This window comes from Caretta caretta, chromosome 1, assembly GCF_965140235.1.
Source record: "Caretta caretta isolate rCarCar2 chromosome 1, rCarCar1.hap1, whole genome shotgun sequence".
NCBI lineage: Eukaryota > Metazoa > Chordata > Testudines > Cheloniidae > Caretta > Caretta caretta.
In genome coordinates, this window is record NC_134206.1 from 109153677 (window position 1) to 109172176 (window position 18500).

Genomic DNA, 18500 nt, shown 5'->3' on the forward strand with positions numbered 1-18500 from the left:
ATCATTGCTGGGTGCTTTTGAAAATCCCGTCCTTAAGCTTTAAAAGTAATTATCATTTTCCCGCCACTTTTTGAACATAGGGATATTTTTTTCCCTTTCTCCTCCCAGGATGGGAAGTTGCAAGCGCTTACAAAAGACACTTTTTATTAAAAAATAAATAAAAGCCATGCTGTAAAAGAAGAAGTCTGTATTCAGATAGACTTTATTTTGAACCTGAACTGTTCTCAGAGTTCTGTAATAATTTTGAAATCAAGCCAAGTGGTTCTTTCTTTTAAAGCTCTTAAACATTGATGGGCTTCCCCAGCTGCTGGAAAGATGTTAGAAGAATCCCAAAGCATTACTTTAAAGGAATTCAACGAAGAGGAAAATTCAGTAGATACCATCCCTTCAGGCTAAATTAATTCTTTCCACCTCATCCTCTTGCATAGTCAGTTGCATCCGAGAAGCCTAATTCTTTCAAAGCAAAAAGCTCCCTTCTGTAAAAGTCATACTCCACTAGACAAGTAGTAGTTTCATAGGAAGAACTGTGGTTGTACTCTACTGATGACAGCTATAGCAAACCCTCCACAGACTCCTTGTCACATAGTGAAGACACATTACAAACTGCCTTTGTCAAGTTCTGCATCAGCATTTCCTCCTCCATTGATACTTTTCCTGAATCCAAGTTTTAGGGCTTTTCTAGACCTGTGCACCTGGGCTGTTAAGTAGTAAAAGCCAGGAAAAACAAATACTATGAAGGAGCCCTTATTGGTTCCCTTTCCATGAACCCTGCTTAAGAAACTTTGACTTGAAGGCCTAATGTAACTAATTCCTTCCATAGTGTAGGATGTCTCAATCTAACATCAGGGCTGCAGAATAGGCAGGGATGGTGTCTCTAGCCTCTGTTTTCCAGAAGCTGGGAATGGGCAACAGGGAATGGATCACTTGATGATTACCCGTTCTGTTCATTCCCCCTGGGGCACCTGGCATTGGCCACTGTCAGAAGACGGGATACTGGGCTAAGTGGACCTTTGGTCTGACCCAGTATGGCCATTCTTATGTCTCTTGGGTCCCATGGGCATTACCCCTCTCCCCACTCCAGGCTCAGTGATTGAAACCTGGCAAGGGACCCATGCTCCACCATGAGGTGACACTGTTAATTTCCCCCCATGTCCATGCTGTCGGTTCTGCCTTTCAACACAGATTCCAATTTAATATGTGCTCTCACAGGCTATCCAGGACCACGGGGCAGACCTGGAATTTTAGCTCCAGCAGGAAGCAAAGGAGAAGATGGTCAAATAGGTGTGCTTGGAGAAGATGGTCAAAAAGGACCTAGAGGTGACCCTGGACCGCCAGGGAGAACTGGAATTTCAGGGTACCCTGGACCAAAAGGTACAGCTGGCAAAAAATGAACCCTTTTTTAAAAGAAATGGTTATTTGTTGCTACAGTAGATGTTAGAAGTGACCATTTATATTATCTGTGCATAGACACAATAATTCAAATGTGACATTTTGCATTAAAGGGCATAAAGGCGCACAAGGTCTCATGGGTACTCTTGGCTTAGTGGGAGCTTTTGGTGACACAGGGCCCACTGGACCCAAGGGGAACAGAGGACCTACTGGTGAGTAAGAGCCTTCAGGTGCTATATTTTCCATCATTAAACAAATAAAACTTACCTGCTCAGCAGCCACCACACCTGCCTTCAAACTGACCCCATGGCTGCATTCCTGAATGAACTTTGGGCCAGTTGTGAAGTTTGGCTCCCATCTAAAATTGATTTTAATGTGTAAATAAATGAAAAGGGCCAACTCCAAACTTTAGGTGCTTTTCAAAAACCTTTAAAATTCCAACCACATACAAACTATAACAACTCCTTACTCAGCCCACCAGAGTAGACCAACAGAAAAGATATTTGGAAATGTAAAAAACCCTACGCCTCACTAATACCAACCCTCCCTCTTCCTTAAAAGCCTACAAAAATAGACAGTGCTATATCTCGTTCTAGTTTTTTAGAGCACTGCACAACTTTGGATATCACAAGCTACACTCTACCCACTCTTCTGCTTTCTTGCTCCCTTTGTCTCCTTCCACTCATGTATTTTTACCTGTTTTAACACAACCCCTGAGGCCTGGAATGATTTCCCCACCTTCCAGGATGCCAAGTGACCTCCTACTCCCCAAACCCTTGGAAATTGCAAACCCAGATCTGCAGCTGAACTTTATGGCTCAGGGTACATCTCTAATATTAATAGTCAACTAAAATGTCCAACCTTAGTACCTCGTTGAGTGACAGACAGAGCACACCGAGGGAAGGGAGTTGTTTTGTCTGAAAACGAGTTCACTTTTTCTTTTTATAATACAGGTTTTCAAGGACCTCCAGGGTCTCCTGGGCTGCCTGCAGTCCCCCCTAAGCTGGTCACTCACCAGGGTACAGCAGGCCCACATGGAAATATAGGTCCCCAAGGAATATCTGGTGAGATGGGGCCCCACGGTCCACCAGGTGATCCAGGTAGGAATTGTGCATTCACACTTGAAGTGCAGTGCTGTTCAGAATAGGGCTTCTGTAAAAGTAGTGCTGGGGGGTTCCCTACCTTTTATTTCTCACTAATTCTAAATGTAATTGAAGTCACAAGGGAAATTTTCTCACTGCCACCCCTGCAAAAATGAATCCTGAGCAATCAAAATGAAGCTGTGCAACATGCAGATCTTAACCAACTGCAAGTCTCTGTGACAACCATGAACCACACACTGGTCCCGATTGTCATCTTAGATCAATCCAAACTGACTCCATGAGCTGAGGTATACAAATGTCATTGAGGGCAAAATCTGACCTCAAACTTCAAACAACAGTTCTGTTGGTGAGATACATTGAGCTAAATTCCATTCTTCTCCTATAGTTTATATGGGATCTGCAGTGGTAACAGGCATGAAAAATAATAGAATTATGGGGCCCAATCTTGCAGTTCTTTCTTGGGCAAAATTCCTCATTAAAAAGTCAGTGAGGAACTTCGTCTAGGCAAGCATCATAGGATCTTGCTTTTAGTTTAGGTGACAAACTTTGCAGGTCTGACTGAACACACATGTTTATAATAACCAGATCTGTTGAGTATGTAGATGCTAGGTTTATATGGTAACTTTTCAGAACAGAACTTCACTCTGAGTATCTTATTTTCTGTACTTAAAAAAATAAAATAAAATCTGTCTGATCATGTTGAACTTGATGGTTTTAAGGTTTTAGAGGCCCACCAGGTAAACCAGGGTTCCAAGGAAGAGGTGGCATGTCAGCTCTTCCAGGTTTTAGAGGAGATCAAGGACCATCAGGTTTCCCAGGTCTAGCAGGCTTTGAGGGTAAGTGACGTTGCATTATTATTATTTTTTCTTTTCCCCACTTCATTCTATTAATCTTCTGTTATTAGCACTTTATCATTGTACAATTGTCAACAATTGTTCTGAAGCAACTCTCCTGACTTCCACTTACATCAAATACCAATGCTCTTACTAGGTTTTGCTGATTAATAGTTTTCATGGAAATAGTTTTAAAGACTGTTTAAAGCTAACTGTTGTAACTAGATCTCAGTGCACATGTTTTCCATGAACATTCACTCAGATTTTTAAATTAATTTGTTTTAATGCTTGTGCCCCTTCTGTTCTGGCCTTCAGTAAACACGCCAACAATAAGGTTTTACAAACAGGAATGTTCATGAAAACAGAATTTCAAATTCCTACGTAAGGTAAATAGATGAGCAGTTGTGGTACAAGTGGTTGGGTGCACATCCAGTTAGGAACCAGAAACTTTACCGTATGAATTAGCTGAACACCACAAATCAGTCCAGCCCAAATAAGAATGTCAAATATTGAATATTTGTGGAAAATTGTTCACAATCAATCACTTTATAGGGTTAAAAAAGTCACCCAAAAAAATTGGCAGGTAATTTTAGATGAAGAATAAATTTTAAAGGAAAATCACTGCTTGCCTATATGCATGAGCAGAAAGAGGCTAAAGTCATCAGATAATTATTTGTGAATTATTTGCTCAGCTCTAGTATTGAATCACATTCTCCACTTAAAATCTAGAGAGACCAATCCAACACACTCAGGGACTTCAGCAGAATTGGATCAGTCCTAGAAGTGTAGCTGATTGACTACATTAGCTTTCCATAAAGAGAAGATAAATATCATGCAATAAAATTAAATGTTGAATAGGTCCCATCCCAGTATGTAGATTAGCTGACTATTCTTTATAACCTTATTATCCTCTCAGTGTGTACAAACTGATTGTTTAATAATTTGCTCTGGTATCTTTCCAGATACTGAAGTTAGATCAACTGATCTATAATTCCCCAGGTCCTCCTTGTTCCCCTTTTTAAATATAAGTACTGTGTTTGCCCTTCTCCATCTTCTGGGACCTCTCCCATCCTCCTGGAGTTCTCAAAGATAATAGCTAAGGGTGCCGAGATTGCTTCAGGTTATCATTAACCTTTTTATTTTTAATCAAAATAGGCATTGAGGCTCCTTAGCCTTCTTCGTGTCATCAGTTATTAGCTCTCCTTCATTGCTAAGTAGAGGACCTACACTTCCCTTTGTCTTTCTCTTGATCTTAACGTATTTAAGGAATCTTTTCTCATTCCCTTTTATAACCGTTGCCAGATGTTACACATTTTGTGCCTTAGACTGTCTGAGTTTGTCTCTACATACTTGGGCTGTTCTTTTGTGCTCTTCCTTATCAAGTTGACCATGTTTTGGATTATTCATTTTTGATTTTCAGGTCATTAAAGAGCTCCTGAGGGAGCCATATTGGCCCCTTACTATTCTTCCAATCTTTCTTCTGCATTGGAATAGTTTGCAGTTGCGCCTTTAATATTGTCTCCTTAAGGAACTGCCAGCTTTCCTGAATTCCTCCTTAGATTTTTCTTTCCACGGGACCTTACTGGCCAGCTCTGCTTTTTTGAAGTCCACTGTCCTTATTCTGCTGCCCTCACTCCTTCCTTTCCTTAGAATCATGAAATCCTAGCATTTCATGATCACTGTCACCCAAATTGCCTTCCATCTTCAGATTCACTACCAATTCCGCCCTGTTGGTCAGAATCAAGTCTAAAATGGCTATTTCCCAGTTACTGTTTATTGTCTCTTTCCATTTTTCCCCAAGGTGAACCAGGCCGTCCAGGTAACCCTGGGCTACCAGGTATGCCAGGTCGCAGTGTTAACATTGGGTACCTTCTGGTGAAGCATAGCCAGTCTGAACAAGAGCCAATGTGCCCAGTTGGTATGAACAAACTCTGGAGTGGCTACAGTCTACTGTATTTTGAAGGACAGGAAAAAGCACATAACCAGGACCTTGGTATGTACATGGCTCTTTAACATCTCAACATCTGACACTTTCAATCTGATTTTGCCACTCAAAACTAGAGGCACACAAAATTATAGACCATTTCTGAAAATTTGGGCTTCGGTGCATATTAGGCTAGGATGCCTAGAAATGACAGCAGATTGGAACTAAATATCTTTCTTTCATCTCCCTCTGGAGGTGGTTTCTCCAGATCATTACTGAAGTTTGTGTGGAACTGTAATACAAATATAAATGTTACTGAATTATGCAGGTATGCACAATAAGCTTAAAAAAATCATTACTTGAATGTGCACATGCTAAAGATTTGTGATGGTTTATTTTTTACAGGGCTGGCTGGATCCTGTTTGGCTCGTTTTAGTACCATGCCTTTCCTCTACTGTAACCCTGGGGATGTCTGTTATTATGCAAACAGAAATGATAAATCCTACTGGCTCTCAACCACAGCACCTCTTCCAATGATGCCCGTGGCAGAAGAAGAAATTAGACCATATATCAGTCGTTGTTCCGTCTGTGAAGCCCCAGCTGTTGCAATTGCTGTCCATAGTCAAGATGTTTCTATTCCGCACTGCCCTGAAGGGTGGCGCAGTTTATGGATTGGATATTCCTTCCTCATGGTATTTGTCCTTTTCAACATTTGCTGACAGTATCGCACAAAATTACATTAAGCTGGGCTCCCACCTATTGGCCAAGTTGTTCAGGTTTAGGTTCAGGTTTGCTAAAAATCCAAACGCGCTGAACCTTCCCATAGAAGCAGGGAGGAGAAATGTGTGGGGAAAACTGCTCTCTCCCTCATCATGGAGGCCAATTAAAGTTACATGAAGGGCTGGGACAACAGTTTCTCTCCAACCAGATTAGTACGTGGAGGTTCGAGTGACTATGCTCCAAGTGACAAATTGTACCTGACAGCAGAAGATATGATCCACTTTATGTTGTAGAGAAAATGGACCCTCCAAACAAAAAAGACGTTTGAGCTAAGAATAAAATGTCAGCTAGAGTTTATGCACGGAGGTGGGGAGGGCGGCCCACTAAGTCAGCGAGAGAGAGGATGAGGAGTAGGTAATAGGTCTTTCAGGAACAATGGTAAGTAATTGATCTGACAAAATCACTGACCTGCACAAAAAGGGAGAATTAGACTGTCAGTCAAAAATACTAAGTAGTAGAGTGAAGATTACTTTATTTTCAACAAACAAAAGCTGTATTTAAGCAACTTGACATTTCATGATGTTTTTGGTTTGTCCCAGCTTTCAAATTGAAAATTATTCATCCTTAAGACACGTTCCCTCTAATTTTTTCCATCCATGTGCAGAATGAATTTTGTTATGTGCATCGATATCGAGGTAATGTGCGGATATGCGCCACCAGTAGAAACAAAAAACCTAGATATAATTGTTTTTTTAAAAAATTACCATAGGGATAATTAACCCAGGCAGGATAGGTTAGGCATTTTAGAACTCACTACTCAAAGAATTAAATTTAAGCATAAGAGAGAAATAAAATTATGAAATGCAAAAACCAGTGAAAAAACTAGAACAACAGCCCTTTGAAAAAATAAAATTACAGAGAATATATGTGCATTGCAGGAAGTACCAAGAAGTAACAACAACGGAATGCAGAATTCTCCCTAGAATAAGTAATGTCCCACTAGGTGTGTACGATAAGTTAGAGAGAGGTATGTCTGACCAAGGCTTAGGGAACTACACAGGCACTCGGCTAAGCATAGTGACTCGTACTGTATGAGAACCTGTATGAGAACTTGGGTAGACAGGAACACCTAGATTCTAATCTCAGCTCCTAGTACTGTTTTTGTTTCTGGCCTTCTGAAGGTTATTTAAGTAGACCTGGTCAGAAAATGGATTTTCCTCCCACAGGAAACGTCACCAAAACAAAAAAAACTCTCACTTTCATTGACATTTTCCACAGCAAATGTTGACTATTAAACAATCACCAACCAAAACAAAAAATTCAAACTACAAACCTAAAATTTAAAAAACTGAAGAAACCACTTTAGTGGCACTAATGAATGATTTCCTCCAGTAAACAGATAGAGGACAGAAACCCATTCTCATCCTGCTCAACCTCTCTGCATTCAGTACTGTTGATAAAGAGATTCTGCTCTCTCACCTGAGAGAGGTGGCAGTAGTCTGGGATAATGCATTAAAATAGTCAGTCCTTCCTGGAAGACCACTCCCAATGCGTAGTGATAAGAAACTTCCCTCCCCCACTAGACCCCTCACTTGTGGAGTTCACAAGGATCAGTGCTCTCTCTGATCCTTTTCAACATCTACAGTCAACCAGTAAGTGAACTGGTTAGATGACACAGACTCAAGTACCAGCAATATGCAGATCTATCCTTCATCACATAAGACACTACCACCAAGATGGCCCAGTGCTTGGTTGAAGAATAGCGGGTGGCAGCTGAACCTGAGCAAGACAGAGGTGATGCTGGGGGGGAGGGCGGCGCGGGGCAGAGGAAAATATATTGAAGAGCTTGCAGCTGTGGTGCAGTCTCCAGGGGTTGAAGAAGCACAACCAAAATTATTTTAGTCTGTTGTCTAGGAGTACTCTTGGATTTCTTGCTGACACAGAGCTCTCATCTAGCAGCCTCGGAGAGTAACACTTTCTACCACCTCCACTTGTGTCCCAGCCTGACAAAGAAAACCTGGCCTCAGTTATTCATGCCTGTCACCGCTTAGCTGGACTCCAGCAATGCAATATACCTGGGCATGAAACAGTCAATATGTAGGAAACTTTGCAGTGCATCTCCTCAGCCACACACGCTACCGGGAACGTGTCAGAACTGACGTCTGCTCTGTACACTGGCTTCAGATAGAATATCAAATCAAGTTCAAGGCAAAGATGACCCGTGCCTGCTGGGAGCGAGGGGAGGAGGACAAAGTGAGGGCTGCCAGCTTCAGCAGTGTTACTGAACATGCTCAGTACAAGCCAAGCAGCAAATCTGGGGGAGGTGGGACGTGACCCAATGTCCTCTCCATGTGTTACCTCTGGTTCAAGGTCTCACTCTTTATCTTCAAAGGACTCCATGGCCTGGGCCCAGTATATTTAAAAGACTCTGTAGAGCTCAGGACGAATAGACCCTGGTGTACAACTTTGCTCCTCTGACCTGATGGAACTCCCACCAAGGGTAAAGCTCATCTGGGTGGCAGATACAACTTTCTCCAGGGTCTGATCCCAGACTGGAAGGAACTTCCCCAGTAACTAAGAACGATCACAAACCTCACCACTTTCTGCTCCAGGTTCAAGGCACATTTCTTTGACCTTGCTTTCTCTAACACACACATAGTATCTTTTTATATGTATAAAGATGGCTGTTGCTACCAAAACAAGAAACCTAGCTGGGGAGAGGGTGAGTGAACAAACAACCTGTGACAGGAGTTAGTCATCTTGCTGAATCCATTTACTGGAAGATGCTCAGGTACTGTGGTGACGAGCCTGGTATTAAAACCTATATAGAACAGAACACCTCGTAGGAGTGCTTGTTTATAAATACCTTGTCTAAATACTAAGCATTTGTAAGGAGAGAGCTGCAGCCTTGGCAACAAGAGGTAGATTTCCCTGTACAAAGTCCTTTGCTACCAAGGAAAGTGCCAAAAACTACAAGTGTTTACAGGAGGAAAGCTTCAGTTTTTTGATGTGTGTGTGCACCACAGCATTAGCAATTAAGCAGAGGCTAGTGAAGTGGCTGGTTAGGATACAGGGTGGGATTTTGAACACTGAAGAATAAGATTTGTTATACACGATGTTCCTGATAATCTCAAGAAAAGCATATTCAGTTCAATAGTGTTTCACTACAACTTCCTTGGTTTCAGTAAAATGGTACTCTTCTTGGGTGTTAGAGTTAGGGGCCAGTCCTGCAAAGAGATCAGAATGGGTCACCCAGCGTCCTGCTGAAGTCAATGGGACTTCATGCGGAAGAACAGGGCATGCCTGGCCAGATCCTGTTGCAGGCTCAGAGCCCTGGTGAGTAGAAATTAGATTTCTTTTGAGTGCATTAGCAGTTGGTAGGTCATTAAGATAGCTGAAAATACTCTGTTGTGTGATTCTGTTCAGGATAACCTGGAATCACTGTTCAAATGGTACTTAAAGTATACGTGAAGTGTCATGAGCTTCAGCTGTGAGTGAAAAGATTTGAAGGCTACTTAACAAAATGTAAATGGGAGGCCATCATTTGTCTGGAGGCAAATGAGTTAAGTCTGGGAGCTAAGAGCGTTGTTACACTAAGACATTTTGGTTTGGTGCCCACCCCATTTCCGCCCATATAAAGGAGAAGAGGGCCAAGTTCATCCCTGGTGACACCACACTGATTTTAAGTATTGCACTAGACCTGAAACTGAACAGTGTTTAACACCTCAGAGATTAAAGCTTTGGTGCTGTTACCCAGAATCATAGGTACTGTATGGCAATCTGAGTGAGAGAACGGTGCAAGGAGAGGAATTCATACCATACCTATTTAGCACTGTGGTAAAAGCTCAGTTTCTACTTTTGTTACTGATCTGTGGACAGCTTTGCAAGCTGAACAACAGTTGGTCTGTGCAGTGAAAGGCAAGAAATGAGGGTTTATTCTTACTATGTTTTCATATGAATTAAAAAACAAACCTGTTGATTTGGTTTCTCCTTTTACATTAAAAATTGAAGGGTTTTGAGGGATGGGAGAAAAAGGCGATAGGAGAATAAATGTTAAATGTTTTTGGAAAACTAGAGAGAAGTCTGTTGGGATATTCACTGCTACGTGCTTGTTTCAGCAGCACACCATTAAAAGGGAGGGATTTAGTTCTTAAAGGGGTACAATAATGATTGTGTGTCAGTTTTGCTTAGAGATGTCATTTAAAGAGTGTGAATTATACATGTCTTAATGTATCATTATTGCCATGAAAATATGAAATCTTAAATGTCTGGAGTAAAGAAGAAGAGATAGGGTTAAAATGGAAAATGTAGATAAACCAGATAGTTGAAGGATCTACTCCTACAAACTTTACTGTGAGTAATCAGCAATAGTACTCCCATAAGTCTTAAACATGGGGGTGAGGTTTGCAAGATTGGCCCTATGTATGCCTCAGTAGGAATGTCCTACAGTGAGAACTCTTCAGGTAACAGATTTAGAAGTCATTTTAGCCTTGGTCTCCTCCCTCCCCTACCTGTTGATTATTGACAGGATTGATCTAGGGCAGTGATTTGTGTAGCCCTGTCCTGTATCTGAACACTGCCTTCTTTGTGTCTCATAGCACACTGGAGCTGGTGATGAAGGTGGAGGACAGTCACTGGTTTCTCCGGGGAGCTGTCTGGAAGACTTCAGAGCTACTCCTTTCATTGAATGCAATGGTGCCCGAGGAACCTGCCACTACTATGCAAACAAGTATAGCTTCTGGCTTACCACTATTAACCAGCAATTCCAGAGCTTGCCCTCAGCAGATACACTCAAGGCAGGTCTCATCCGAACTCATATCAGCAGATGTCAAGTGTGCATGAAAAATTTGTAAAATATATTATATATCCCTAGTAGTAAAAGGAAATGTTTCTACAGTGTTCTAGACCTATCACAGTGGTGCTTATTTAACTTATTACCTCAAAAGCTGAATGAAAAGTTAAGTTTCTGTAAAAGCACAAAGGCTTATACCAAATGCTGACTGCTTCTCCTACCATACAGTATATTTTGCTAGTCTAACACCATGTTATTTGCTAATTGAGTCAAATATTCAACCTTGAAACATGAAAAAAAAACCCCACAAAAAACCATCCAGTTACTAATCTAACAATTCTCTTGGGCAGATCTGTTCTCTAACATGTTTGATGTAAACATTCAATGAAATGTACGTCCTGTCTTAGTTTATTGTTAACTGGTGTAGTTCATGTTAATTAAGTGGTAACATACAACAGTAAAATGTAAGTGTTAGCACAGCAGGGGGCTAACCTCTGGGAAGTACTCCTAGATCTGAGCCCCACGCCCAGCCTTTGAACTTACCTTTTACTGTAATAAAAGTTTATACCTGGGTACTTACAATGGAAAGATAGGTTGTTTTAAACTCCCCATGCCTTTGCCATGCTTTTTGTCCTACCACTTTCACCACCAGAGAGTTTATAAACATTCTGAATTAGCTCAGGTAGCCACATTTAGTGTTACTCTCTTCTTCTTGTGATGAGAACAGTTCATTACTAATGGCAGCATGTTACTTCACAAACTTATCACACTTTTCCAGCTATACCCCACATCACAGGATAAACTATAGTGGGTCTTTATTCTGTGCCACACAACAGAAAGGAGCAAATGCCCACTGGACACATGGGACCACAAGAGGGAGAGAGCATCATGCTTCCTTTAACCACCATGCCATGTGCTTAATAACATTGTGTGGTTAGGGCTCCATATGAATTTGGTTATATGGTTGTGGAGCAGCCACTATACAACATACGCCCCTGAAAAACCCGTGCTATGTGCACAGATTTCCCAGCTGAAGTTATTATTACTCAATACAGCCTTATCTTCAGATCCAAAACCTTCAAGCTGTCTACTTCATCTGTGAAGAAGTGCACAACTGGAGGGCAGAGGGATGATGGTAGCATAACTAGTCAGCTGTACCGCTAGGAAGGGCATATAGAGGGGCTAGAAGTCACTCAGAGGGGGTTTCTTGCACAGTTTATCTTCAAAGGCCCTGGAAATTGGGTGCAAGATTTGCTGAGGATCCACAGAGTCTATGATGGGTAGCCCCTGACTCCTGCAAAAGATCTACTGGGTTTGCTACATGGTCACCAACAGAGATTAACTGCTTTTTCTGTAGAAAGAAAACATTAGGCCCAGGGGTAAGCTATCCCGCATGACCCTGGGAGAGAAGAATGAACCACGTGATGATAAACCCCTTGCTTATTTTCTTGTGAGTCTCTTATGCAGCATGGTAAAAAGCATGATAAATACCATGACACTTAAATGTTTCCAGCAAGATTTTTTGTGGGGAGGGGAGCTACATTTACTAGCATGGGTGAAAAGCACTATGTACGCTTACTGCGCTGGCTTTAAAATAATCGGTAGTTATCTCCTCCACATCAGTTTTAACTTCTCCTTATGCAGTTCACCTTCCCCCTGCTGCATTGATTGTTGGGTTTTGTAATTATGGTCCCTCATTGCTGTAATTATCTTAAATAAAGTTTGTTTTTTCTACACATCTACTTGTTGATTGTTTCAATTCTCTAAACATATGCCAGGCTCTCCTATTACATTTGCAGATTACTTTCATAGATGTTAGTTTGGGGGCTTGGATTTGTTTGGCTTGTTTAAAAAAAAAAAATTAGAGACAATGTTAATTGGATGTCAGCAGAAGTATCAAAAGGTGGCCAAATAAGCTTCCTCAATCTAAATTCAAACCATTTAACCAAGCAGGGGTCTGCTCAGTCTGTCAGCTGGAGACACACAAGCCGTTTCAGAGAGAGGATGCTAAGTAAGATGCTATTCCATCCATTGTTACAAGGAGAGAGAATTTAACCAGTTCCTCAGTTGCCTATCATCATCTTAGGCAATGCAGCTCTAAGATCTGGTCTACACTAAAAAATTGGTCGCCCCAGCTATGTGAAAAATCCACACCCCTGAACAAGGTAGTTAAGGTGACCTAACCCTTGGGGTAGACAGCTCTAGGTCAATAGAAGAATTCTTCCATTGCAGCATTTCACAATGTAGACAAGCTCTCAGTGGAATCCTGGGATGGAGATTAACCCTAGAATCTATAATGGTCTGTAAAATTACAGAGCAGAGGAGCCTCACCTTGATGAAAAGAGTAGACGTATAGGTGTATTTAAAGAATGCTCAGCTAGCATGTTTTCTGCAATGACGTATTTTCTTATTTTAGATAAAGTTACTCATTGTGGGTATATCCTCAACATCCCTGTGAGATAAGAGAGCATTATCCCTATCTGACAGGCAAGGGCTGAGGACACAGATTAAGTAACTTGCCCAAGTCATGGCAGAGCCCAGTATCCAACCTCTGTCCATTTTGGTGACTCAGCTACAAGAGCCAATCTCCCCAACAGACAACGCCACCTAATATTTGTTTCAGCTAAATTAAGCCATTAGGATGGTAAACACAGCATAGGCAATATCACCCAAAGCTGTCTCATGCCTGACAATTACCATAAGTTACATATTGCAGTTCCACCCCTGAATCAACGTACCTCTTCAAGTATTTGGCAAATAACTATAACTGCTGAACTAACTAAATACTCCTCACTTCTGAATTTTGCAGTGTGCAATTAATGTGAGAGCCTATTGCAACTGCTTTAAGAGAATCTAACTAAAGAGTAGGCAACAGGGAATAGTATCAATTTGTTTACAGATGCTCTAATATATTTATTAAAATCAGCTACCAAATCCACTTTGGTTTCTTTGTGTTGGCAGAAAATTCACCTGAATTTTGCCTGCAGTGAATTTTGCAATACAAGGGAATGTTTTTAGGCCTGTGAAACTGTAGCTGAGAAGCATTTATTTGTCAGTTGATTTATAGAGCCATAGACTTTAAGGCCAGAAGGGACCACCAGATCATCTAGTCTGACCTCGTGTATAGCCCAGACTGCCAGCACCACCCATCATCCGCACACTAACCCGATCAGCTGAAATTCAACCAAAGCATTACAGCCCATGCGAGACTAGAAGCATGTGCCAGAGGTAGATAATAGGAGGGACCAAAGCCCCTGCTGTGGCAGGGAAATGATTAAGTGAGATATACCCAGATAATCCTGGCAAGTTACTGCGACAGTACACAGAACTGAAAATCACCTGGTTAGCCCCTGCCTCTAGCATGAGGGAGATTCACCTGTGCCTGGCACCATCTAACACCACCAGCCTTTCAGCCACTAAAGCATTCGCCTTCAGGCTATGCCAGCCCTGTTTTCACCTTGCAGGTTAACAATGGGTGCACCTCAGTTCCCCGAGTCTCTTTGCATCATTCCCCTGTGATATCAGCCGCTGACACTGGCTACTCATTGAAATTCCAGATCCCCTGCCCCCTAAGGAACCATGTACCCCAGCTCACCAGTTCTACCTTAAACCACTGGTCCCATATAGCACACAGCACTTGTAAAAGTAGATTTATTTTAAAAAGAATAAAGATTTAACTAGAAATAAGAGTGGTTGAAATAAAAGTTACAATAGAAAACAAAAATCACAAAACGAACTTGGATCGACTCCTATTAATATTTACCTTTCCTATCTAGTAAAGTAAGTTCTCCCCACCCAAGGCTGTTGCAGTGATGGCGGTTTTCAAAGAACTGGGATCCAAACATTCATGAAACTCTCACCCTATCCACAAGGGGCTCCTTCTGTGGATGACTAGAGAGGCTCTTTCCCTCTCCCCTGTGATACTGAAACAGTCTTTTGTTTCTATTTACAGCCAAAGCGAACCCCAGTCTCCTTGTAAATCTTTTTTTTTTTTTTACTTTCTAGTAGTTTCAAGTGTTTGCTGTTGCTTCTGATGTTTTCCCATTGAAAGCCTTAGCATTGTGCAAGGCTAAACTCTGACTAAAGAGGGCAGGGTGACAACTCCGCCCTGCCCGAATGGGCGGTCACCAAGACACACTATCCCCAGTACCTAATTTTTATCCCCAATCCATAAAGCATACTTTTGATATAAATACATTATTCCTTAACTACCCCCATTCATACAATGATTATGAATTTTGACAAGTCACAGGTTTTCTGTAGATATCTTACATGTTACTCTTTATAGATAAATATCCTGGAAGACGTGTTTGCTGCAGTGAGTTTGTCAAGTCTGAGGTGGGAGTTGTTAGCAAAGAAAAGGACCTCTATTACCAAGTGATCTGCACCCACTCGCTGCAGAGGAAGGTGAAAAACCCCCAAGGTCACTGCCAATCCAACCTGAGGGAAAATTCCATCCTCACCCCGCAGATGGCCATCAGTTAGTCCCTGAGCATGTGAGCACAAACCATCCAGCCAAGCACCTGAGACAGTGAATGCTCAGAGCCACCTCAGAGCCCTGGCTCTCCCAATCCAATGTCCCATCTTCAGCCCTGGCCATCCCTGATTTTTCAGAGGAAGGAGATTTAAAATAACCTCTCAGAATACACTGGGGAGAGAAAATCCCTTCCTGACCCTTGCGGGTGGCCAGCTGAAATGTTCCTCAAGCTTGCACTTCAGGAAGATAAAACAAACAGGAGTGAGCGGCAGGGCTGTTTATCCCTGCCCCTCCCCCCACCATCACAAACAACCCCATCTTACACTTCCACTCAAAGTGTATAGGTAGGATTATTTTAAAATAATAACTCTCTCACCTAACTCTCTCTTAAAACTAATTAAACTGTTTGCTCTGACAACTCCAGTTGGGAGGTTGTTCCAGAATCTCATCTCCTTGATGGTTAGAAACCACCACATCAGATATTAACTTCCTCCAGTTTTAGATATTCTGTGCTTAAGTCTGTTAAATGCAAATATTTGCATGACTATGTTAAAATTGAGAAGTCGGGTTCACATTTCAAGGAATCCAAAAGTGAACAGCCATAAAGACCTTGAACTTTTGTGGATCCTCAGTTCTGTGTACTTGATTTTTAAGCCTCATCATTGTATGAATGCTAGATTTTGTAGTTAGTTTTCTTGGCTTGTGTTAAGGAAACTTCAACTTCTGCACACTTAAAGTCACTCAGGATACTTGAAGCAGCTACGGTGCCTCAAAGTTAGAGTTTTAACAGTCACCCATGGGTTTAAGGTGCTACAAACCACCCAATAGAAGAATGTTCCAATACATATAGGCTCCCATCAGCCATAGGTATACAACTCAAACGTCTTTGACAGCTTTCAATTTTTCTACATAATTCTTATAATATAATCTAGTCTTTCTGATGAGTGTAGACATGACTATTCACGCTACAAGCCTGTCTTTTATTAAAGATTAAGAAACCCTTTGCTTCAAACAAACATGCTGTTTATCCTACACTCTGCTTTTTAAAATAATCCTACCTAGCTTCGTGCTTCTGTGCCTGGAAGAATGAAACAAGAGAACATCTCTCTCTTCTGGGCTTTAGTGCAGCACTCTATTGAAACTGGAGATTGAGAGCTTGGCTGCGTTCCCCAAATCCGCCGAGTTCAATTATCTGGTAAATGTGTCACTGGACTTGTTGAAAGCAGACAGGAAGAACTAACTTTTAGCAGATTTTAAGCAATAAACGTGACCTCCTTGTGCATAAAGTAGTTCTCTCTGCTGCTAGGAGAGCAAATGGGGGCTACTGCTTTGCTCACCAAACACAAAGTTGGGTCTTGGAGCCAAAGATCTGGTTTGAATATAGTAGACTTCTGAGGGCTTGTCTCCACTGTAGAGCTACGTTATAACTCAAGTGGGCTAGCCTGTCGGGGGGTATAGGCTAACTAACACTCAAGTGAACCAAACGCAGCCACTACTACCATCAATCTGCAGTGTGGATGCAGGCTAGTGCCTCTTGACTGCCCCCAGACCTCCAATGTGTTCTCCCCCCCGACCTGCCCAGGACAGACAAGTTCTCCTGTAATTCACTGGGAAGAATTTATAGAGCGGCTCAGCGTACTGTTGCACAAAGAACCATGAGCAATGGCCGCAGAAGTCCTAACACCACACGCAAGTGCAGCCCCACTGTGGACACAGAAGCTCAACTCTTATTCTGCAGCCTGGCTACTCTCAGCTGAGCTAGGCTACCTCAAGGGAAGTAACTTGAGCTATATTGTGAAGACAGTCTCAGTGACTGTATGGAGAGAAAGCGAGACTAGCTACTGATAACTATGTTATTTCTCTAAAGCAGATCTTACTACAGTATCCATGTGATGGTGGTCCCTGCCTACAGGGTCAGCTACTCGGAAACAAGTGCAATAATTCTACTAGATGGTTCAATTTCTTCACAACTTCCCCTCCAAGCCAAAGTCACTTCCGAAAAGTGATCAGTGCTCCTGTGCTTCAATCAAATGAGGAAAAACGGTTTTCAGAAGACATTTAGCGCAATGTGTCCCATGAATTACTGATAGAGGAGGAAGAGAGACGGGTGCAGTTTGCCACTGTAAGCCTGCAGAATCCAAACCGGATATGGAACTCAGCCCGAGCAGTTTTGTCGCACAGTCCTCAGGTGCACTTATGCTATTTCACAGCAAGTGCGTCAGTTTAAGGCTTTGTTCAGGACACACAGAAATTAAAGCATTTACTTCCATAACACCCGCTAGTGGTCACTAGCGCCAAGTCTTGTGCCGCGAGTCGCTGTGCTACAGCTTCACTCTTCCTCCCCCTCAGTAAGCAAAATATAGTCCATGAAGGGCTTTCCAGAAAGACTGATGCTCGCACTAGTGACAAGAGATTGGGGTCCCCCGCAACTGGGGAATTGACAACTGCGAGAGCACTTAAACACAAACCCAAAATGTTTGATCACAGAAACATTAAAAAGGTACCATATTGGGGGACAGGATGTAACATGGGTTCTTGCTGTTAAACCATATGTTTCTGACTTGCCATGGAGAAGGTTGAACTGCATCTCCTCAGTCATGCAAAGGGCTTGAGGAAGCCCAAGGTACAGTTGAAATGAGGCTGGGGCCATCTGCCTATTTTGAATAGTGCTGATCCCTCAACACAGCAGTTAAGTATAGACAGGAACTTAAAGCCTCAAAGCTCAAGAACATTAAAGTCTTTACCACAACAATTAACTTAAAAATACTCTGAACTTTGCTTTAAAAGTCAAATTCTACTCTAAACTGGAGAAGGTTTAAAAAAACCACATTAGGATTTCAGGTTTGTGCCTCAGCGACTTCAGATCAGATGGGCTCAAATTAACAAGTGGCGCTCTGCTCCCTCCCCCACAAAACAACTAGCCCTGCAAGTCAGCCTAATCTTTGCTTCTCATCCCTCACCATCAGTAATAAGGGTTCTGCATGACTAATGAGCCTTAGTTACACCTCTGCTACCCTACTGTCTGCTGCGGGTTTGTGCAGGGTCAGCCAATTGGAGCGTAAAGAATCCAGCCAGCAATACTGAGAAAGAGTAGAAAGAAAAAGCAGTACGTGCTTTTTATGTCCCAACAGTCACCAAGTGAAGCTCTGACTCCACACATGGAGCAGACCTGAAATCCAAGACTGATTTTGACATAATCCTTTTCAGAGTAGACTCGAACACAATAGGCAGGTGAGGGCGGGTTTGAGCAGTTGAAGCTTTT

At 42.1% G+C, this 18500-nt stretch overlaps 1 protein-coding gene across 2 annotated transcripts in view; it reads left to right on the forward strand.

Annotated features, from left to right (window-relative positions):
- Positions 1-12499, forward strand: part of COL4A2 (collagen type IV alpha 2 chain) — a 245114-nt gene extending 232615 nt beyond the window's left edge. For both annotated transcript variants that reach the window (XM_048855079.2, XM_075129799.1), the window contains exons 42-48: positions 1210-1371; positions 1503-1601; positions 2343-2489; positions 3212-3328; positions 5127-5318; positions 5655-5941; positions 10568-12499. In XM_048855079.2, coding sequence (XP_048711036.2) covers positions 1210-1371; positions 1503-1601; positions 2343-2489; positions 3212-3328; positions 5127-5318; positions 5655-5941; positions 10568-10822 — 1259 coding nt within the window. In that variant the 3' untranslated portion in view covers positions 10823-12499. The remainder of the gene's footprint in view (positions 1-1209; positions 1372-1502; positions 1602-2342; positions 2490-3211; positions 3329-5126; positions 5319-5654; positions 5942-10567) is intronic.
- The last annotated feature ends 6001 nt before the right edge of the window (positions 12500-18500 follow it).